We start from the raw sequence: 7,806 nt of genomic DNA on the forward strand, positions 1-7,806 counted from the left end.
GGAAAGAGAAGAGCACCAGCACTGTAAGCTTTTTATTCCAGTGGAGCTGGGACTGATTTGCCCACACTGGGGAGCTGAGCATGTGATCACCAAAGAAGTCATAGATTGATGTACATTCTTTATATATGTGCTCAGAAGAAACTTAATCCAATTTATTCTTTGGTTTTAGTATACAAACCCACAAGTGACCTGTCACCCTTTGAAGAGTGCATGGACCCAAGTCCTACTGTCAAATCCTCTCTTCTCAAAATGTTGCTCCAATGCAGGTTGGATTCCCTGTTCACTCATAACCCTCTCCTCATACATCCCACTCCCAGACCAACCCAGGGTACAGGGTATGTGATATTCCATATCCCTTTACTCCTAGATTCGATGATGTTAAGACTCACCTTCAGGAATACATCTCCTTGATGGAGGGAGTAATAACCTCAAACCAAAGCATCCGGGATGACTTCTACTTCATGGTGGTATGCTGTTTTGAGGTGAGTTCTATGTCTCACCCACAAAACTTATTAAAAAAAGATATTAAGGGCGTATCCAGATGAGCCCACATATGCCTCTTGTGGCACCTCAAAACAGTTTGAGATGCCACAGGAGGCACGAGGGAACAAAAATAACATTCCCTGCATGGCATATTTGCAGCACGGGCTCAAAATTTGATACCTGGAAATCCACAGAAAAAACTGTAGGGCAGGGCATGGTCCAAGACCATGCCCCAAGACAACTGGGAAGCTGATCCAAAATAGACACATTCTGGTTTCTGGCCAGAGTGTCTCTACTGTCTTTCTGCTGCCCCACCATGTGGGGCATGCTCCCTTAGCATGCTGGGCTAAGAAGAAGCAAGGCAAGGCTGTGGTACAACAGAACCCAGGCATTGTGCCTGGTAAGTTAGGGATGGGGGTGTGGGTGTGGGGGGATGTGAGGAGTGGCACAGGGATGTGAAAGGGATGTGGGGAGTGGTGGGAGTGTGGGGGATGTGGGGTTTGTGGCTGGGGTCCACCACATGCTGCCCACCCCCTGCAGCCCTGGCTGTAGCAGCTAACTGGCACATGGCCTGGTTGCAGGCACAGCCAGCAGTGACATGTGTCCCAGTGGGGGCAGGGGTTCTGATTGGAGGTGTGGGTCCTCCTCAGGGCCCACAGCTCCCCCCTGAAGGGTCCAGAGCTCACCCCCCCAGAAGCAGCAGAAGCAGCCATCAGTGCTCAGGCCCACTACTGGCAAAGCCCCCGGCAGTGTGGCATGGTGTGACATGATGCTGGCCACCTCATACCCAGCACCACCCATCCGGCTTGTTGCAGGGCTGACCCAGCTCAGTGTGGTGCCGTGCACCTTCAGACAGCACTGAGCCACTTGATCTGTCACCCAGGGCCCAGTGCTGCTTGCAGGGACTGTGCATTGCACCAGGCCAGATCCTGCTTCCATGGAACCAGCTTGGCCCAATGACGTGCAGGGCCCCTGGAGCCAGGACCCAGCCTGGTGCCACACACAGTCCCCACAATCAGCTCCAGGCCCCAGGTGACACTGGGTGTTCCTGGGTTTGTGCTGCATGGGTTGATGCTGCATGAAGGTCCACAGTGCCATGCCAAGCCTGGCTGGCCCCGTGACATGTGGTACAGGTGGCACTGGGTCTGAGGCAGCCAGAACCTCACTGTGCCAAAGAGGGCTTTGCCAGCAGCCTGCCCTGAACACAGACACCTGCTGCTTCTGCAGGGGGGGTGGGGTGGAGCTGTGGGCCCTGTGAGGGGTGGCTGTGGGCTGTGGAGGGGGGGATGTGGGCCCTGCAGGAGAGCAAGTCCATGTGCTGTGGAGGGGAGGGGCTGTGCCATGTAGGGGGAAAGGGGACCCACACCTCCTTAGCTTCCCCCCCACATAGTCTCCCCACACCCACAGTCCCCACACAATCCATCCACACCTACCCACACACCCTACACTCCCCTGCATCCCCCCACAGCCACCCACACACTCACCCATATCCCCACACACCACTTGCCACCCCACTCCTGCAAACCCCACATCCCCCCATCACACACCCAGTGTGCCCAGCTGGCAGACAGGATGAGACCCACTAGCAGGAGCTGTGGCTGTGCCTACATCCTAGTTAGTGAAGGGGTCACAGGGAGCTCTAGTTGTTCTATGATAAGAAAAACAAAAGCAAACATCAAAACTTAAAGGTATTTAGAATGTATTTTATTATGATGATAGATACACTGGTAGACTTCCAAACAGAATAGGAGTGACATGGGGGGTGGGGTCAAAGGTTCAAAATGTGAAAATAAGTCCTCTGGAGGGGGACACTGAGCAGAACCCTCCAGGCCACACCCACCAGTCCTCAAAGGCATTGAAGGAGCCACTGGACACCACCCAGTGATGCTCTGCCCACAAATGTGCATGGATAAGTGACAGGAAATTGGCCCCACAGTCTTCCTGGCAAGAGCCTCCTTCCTAGCCATATACAGAGCCCACTTGGCCAGGGCCAGGAGGAGGTTGAGCAGGAGGTCCTGGGACTTGGTGGGGCTGTGGATGGGGTGCCAAAAATAAAAAGGTAGGGAGGAAGTTCAACCAGAACCTCAGAAGGAGGTTCTGGAGGGGGAGGGGGAGGGGCTGCAGCCTGGTACACTCAAGGGTCATGTGCTCCAAGGTCTCCCTCTGCTCGCAGAAGGGGCAGAAGACCTAGAAGCTCCTGAAGGCAAGTAGCCCTGAGCTGCTTGTCAGGGAAGGTTTTAATACTGCAGATCCGGGAGGAGCTGGGCAGGGTCATTTTGTCCCAAGTAGCACAACTTTCTCCCCACCAAAGTGCATGTCCGGGGATGTGAGCTGAGGCAAAAATCCCCTGCACAAATTCGTACCACTCTTATTTGAAATGCTGCAAGTGCACATGCCTGCATGTGTGGATGTAAAATGTCTGATTAAAGAATGTCTGTACAACCAGAACACGACCTCTTTGATACATCCTTTAAATATAAGACTACACATTGGGGGGTTTTACTTGCTTGTTTGTTTTTGGAGGGTTTTATTTTATTTTATTTTATTTTATTTTTTTATGGACTCTCTGCTTCCGTAGTGAACAGGCAGTTTTTCTGAACATTGTACTGAATTCAAACGTACACATTTCCTCAAGGCTACATCTTTGGTGCTTTCACCACAGTGCTTGTGCACTAAACAATCAGTGAATTAATCTTCATGACATGCTGTTGTTATCTCCATGTTATACCTGTGAAATAGAGGCACTGTGGCATTTAGGTCAGATTATAAAATTTCTCACAAATGTTTAGTGCCCAAGTTGAGGAACCCAGTGCTGGTTTTTCAGCATGCTTTACATTTTTATAGCAGTGTCTGTGGTTCAGACAAGAGCTTGTCTCTTGTGGTTGGATATCTGCAAGTCAGAGCCAATCCTATTTCACTGATTAGATGTCTTGATAGACTTAAGCACAAAGAGGAAGTCCTACTCCATCCTTCTCAAGTCCCAGAATAAATACCCACATATGTCACTTCTGTTTGTGTGAACTTAGTCTTGAGAGTGTTTAACAAAATGTAGTGCAATAATGGACTCTCAGGGCACATCCCAATGAGTATGCAGGGTCCCGTGTTTCCCATGGGACGAATAGCACCAGCATATCTGTGCCGCTGCTATTTGTCCTTGGGTGCACTCCTGGATGTGAACTCTGGTGCATGGCAAATTGTCCTGGGTGGGGTAGGGGAGGATTGGCCCAGCACCTGGGCTGGTCCCAGTAGCCTTACCTGGGGCCCTGGGGCCACAAGGGGCATCAGCAGTGTGGAGATGGCTGCTCAGACCCTGGCTGGCAGCCAGTGTGTGGCTCTGTCCAGGCTCTGTCTTTCTGGGTGCACGTTGCTGCCACATGCACTGTACTGCTCTTTCAGCAGTGGTTTTGGGTTTTTTTCTTTATACTGGGATCTCCCAGTGTCAAAAAAGCCTGCTGCGGTGCAAATTAGCACTGTGGTGAATGGGTGCACATGCACTGCATGTAGTTTGAGGTGCCTCAAATGGGTTTGAGGCACCTCAAACTGCATGTGAGTGCTCATTGGGAGGTGCCCCAGAGGCTTGAACAAAGTGGAATAGGATTTCACTAAGGTACCGACATCCACTTAGATGCCTAATAAATGGAACAGAATCTGGATCTAGGTGCAACCCCCGGGCACCTAAAAAGTCTCTCAAGGGATGAGAAGTGGGGCTTGGGATGGGAGCAGATGTGGAAAGGGGAAAGATGCAGGAGTTTTTGCATGTGGGCCATTACTATTAATTCATAACTTTGCTTAAAAATAACAAGTTTCTGGTGTTTTTTGTTGGGTTTTTTTTTGGCTTCACATTATTGACTATGTCATGCAAGTGGGGAAAGGAAAAAATTCTAGGTTTCAACAACTGAGATGGGTGTATCTACATGCGCAGTTAATGTGCATGAATCAACTCTGGAGTTAATTGCTCTGGAATGTATTGTATCTGGGCGCTATGTCTGCTTTGATGACAGCACTATTCCTGCCCAGAGAAGGGGGGTTGAACTTGATGATCTTTCAAGGCCCCTTCAGCCTTTAATCTCTATTATTCTGTTTCACATGCACTTGGGCCCACGGCAGAGCAGCCCCAGCTGGCAGGGGGTCTCAGGGGTCAGCCTACCAGCCCAGGACTGCTCCCCTTGGCTCTGTGTGCTGCTAGAGCCCCCACACTGAAGAACCCTCTTGCTCCAGTCAGCTGGGGCAGCATCTACATGTTCACTGCTACACAGTAAAAAACGCCACAGCAGGATAGTCCTTGTACATATGAGTACTATTCTGCTGCAGTTAATTAATTTAATCCAGCCTAATATGGGCACCCATGTAGACACACAACATTTACTGTGCATCTAATTAGTCTACTGAGCAGTAAATGTCTCGTGTAAATGCACCCATTGTCACACTGTCTATGCCTGTTTCTTGTAAACTAACAAAGTAGATATGTATAGCACAAGTTTGTGGGCTGAAATACACTTCAGATGCTGATGGAGATGCAGATGATACCTATTATGGCTAACTTTCTCTACACCTGTTTCCACAGAAATGTTGTCTGGTCACAGTACAGTTTTTGAAAATGTTCTCTCCTCACTGAACAGGATTTTATGTACTCCTCCTTCCAAGAAGATGCCAGCCAAGAGGCTGAGCAGTCCATCACCAGTGCAGACCTGACCACTCCCAGCTGTACTGAAGCTACAGAAGTTGATACCCTGCAGTTGATCGCAAGGCTCCGACTGGCCATCAGTCATGTTGCAACTGTGCTTGGTACAGAGCTTCTGAATGGTGAGTGGAGCTGCTCCCTGTTTTTAAAGCATGAGTGGGTGCATCTACATGCTCATTAATGCACTATAGTCACTGAGCATTAAGTTTAGTTCTTGGCTAACCTAGTACTAAATCAGTGCGCAGTAACTGTCACGTGACTTTTTAATAGAGGTGCACTGATACATCAGTCCATATTGTATGGATGGCTACAGGGTGGGCTACAGCCACTCCAACATTCACCATAGCCTCCTGAGTTTGTTGAAATCTACCCTTCTGAAATCTTGGATTTATGTTCTATTAATTGGGATCCTAGCCTTCGAGGAGATGGTGAACCTAATCAGATTATGATCACTGTCTCCCAGAGTACCTCCAAACTTCAGGTCCCCTAACATGTCCTCCCCTTTGGTAAGCACTAAGTCCAGAGTAGTTATACTGCTAGTCGGTCCTTCAACAACCTGTGACAGGAGCAGGTCATCAGTAGCTGCCAAAAAATTAGCTGACTTGGTGGAGCCGGCTGAATGGTCCTCCCAACAGATGTCAGGGTAGTTGAAGTCACCCATGACAATCAGGTCTTTAGTTCTGGCTGCCTCAGCCCTTGCATCTTGACCCAGAAGGTCTCGAGAGATCTCTCCCTGCTATGAAACCTGACCTCTTTCACATACAGCGCCACCTCTCCTCCTTTCTTCCCAACTCTATCCTTCCCGTAGAGCCTATAGCCCTCAATATCCACTGCCCAATTATACATCTCATCCAATCAGGTCTCTGTCATCTCAATGAGATCAAAATCTTCATTTGCCAGGAGGAGAGCCAGTTCCTCCTGTTTGTTGCCCATGCCTCTTCCATTTCCATAAAGGGTAGTTGAAGTCACCCATAACAATCAGGTCTTGAGTTCTGATTACCTAAGCCCTTGCATTTTGACCCAGAGGGTCTCGAGCCAGAGCAGAGCAGGGAGCAAACACCAGCACACGTTGTTCACAACAGCTTTATTCAAAATGGAGACAGCTTCGGAGAAGGGGCCTCACACCATAAGAGACGAGGTCCTGCACTGAACAATAGGTTTATCCTACATTTATATACTTTGGTTTATACTCATTAACATTAACTCCTCCTTTGTCCCACCTTCTGTTTCACCCATTTCTCCTCCCATCTCAAGGTCCGCCTTTGTTTACTGTTTGCTTCATTAGCGTGGAATCACCTATGCATTTCATTCATTTACATGACTTCTTGCTATGAGCACATGTCTAAGACCTTGACTTCTTTTCTTTGGTCAATTGGCGGACTTTGGCCAAAACCTGGAAGCTTCTGGAGGCTTTTTTACCAATCACCCGTCACCTTTTTGCATATGTTCATCTCGGATTCTGTTACCAATTACGTGTTGTTTTTCACATTCCAGTCTGGTTTTCTGCCTCATGTTGTACCATCTTCCACCTTTTTTGGGCCCCTGTATCTTATATCATTCCTCGCTGTAGCTGGTTCACAGCACACAGACTCACACAGATTCACTTGCTGCTTTTCTCTCAGAAAATACTTTCTGGTCCATGATGCATCCTGCCACCCCTGGGCTTGCAGCGGGGCTAGGGTGGCTCAGTGGCCAGACTCCATTTCCCAAAAGCCATGGTGGTGATGTGTTCTTCTGGATACCACTGTCACCAGCCGTAGCCCCATTGAGCTAGGCAAGGATCCACATGGGCAGGGCCCAAGACCTGGGATGAGCGCACACACAGCCTTGGCCCCAGCCATGACCCACCTGACATTGGGGGTTGGGGTCTCTGCAGTGCCCACTCTGGACCGGCCTGCTCTGGCCATGATGATCCAGGGGAGTTGGGGTGCTGCCCTGGCCCACGACATTTCCCCCAAAACTCCCTATTTGGCTTACAGGCCCAAATAATTGCCCACCCCTGGTTTAGAATGTCTAAATGCTAAGAAGTGGTGTGGCTTTGGCTTGAGGCTAAAACTTAAATCTGTTTGGCACCTGCAGTTCCAACTACTGGGGTGAACCATGAAGTTACAGAGAAACAACATGCCCTTGTGAATTCCATGAAAATATTGGTGGAAAATGCCCAAACACCATGGCCCCAAATATTTCTAATGAGGGCCCTTCTTAACATCCATGGGCTAAAAATCATGAAGAAGGTCCTTGAAAAAGAGCAATGGATTTTGCCAAGAGGATGTGAAACTTCAAAGGTAAATCTCTGTTCAGATGTTGTGAGATTTTTGTACTGACAGAAACTAACTGAGGATTTGGATAATCTTTCTCTGGGATGCTTAATTCATACTTTTGGTGGCAACTTTGTAGCCTTTGGAAACCAAGGACGTTATCGAAATTCCTGATTTTTTTAATGTTACTATGTGATTTTTGGGTTTATTTTTTAAATGATTTTGGTGTTTAGCTACTAGTTCATTGCAGAAAAGACCTTCACTCTGGAGCCAAACCCTATTTCCTTTCATGTATTTCAGTGCCACTTACACCCCTGCCAAGAAGAAAACAGAAACTATTCTGCTTCAGTGTATCCATTGCACATTAAATGTCAGGTGTAGGGA

The 7,806-nt window shown here is 48.7% G+C and overlaps 1 protein-coding gene across 1 annotated transcript in view; it reads left to right on the forward strand.

Moving 5' to 3' along the window:
• The window catches only part of LOC106722682 (E3 ubiquitin-protein ligase RNF213-like), a 128,320-nt gene that overhangs the window by 56,262 nt on the left and 64,252 nt on the right, over nucleotides 1–7,806 (forward strand). The window contains exons 18-21 of the mRNA XM_014523918.2: nucleotides 170–266; nucleotides 368–482; nucleotides 5,103–5,286; nucleotides 7,238–7,449. Coding sequence (XP_014379404.2) covers nucleotides 170–266; nucleotides 368–482; nucleotides 5,103–5,286; nucleotides 7,238–7,449 — 608 coding nt within the window. The remainder of the gene's footprint in view (nucleotides 1–169; nucleotides 267–367; nucleotides 483–5,102; nucleotides 5,287–7,237; nucleotides 7,450–7,806) is intronic.

This window comes from Alligator sinensis, unplaced genomic scaffold, assembly GCF_000455745.1.
Source record: "Alligator sinensis unplaced genomic scaffold, ASM45574v1 scaffold364_1, whole genome shotgun sequence".
Classification (NCBI taxonomy): Eukaryota; Metazoa; Chordata; order Crocodylia; family Alligatoridae; genus Alligator; species Alligator sinensis.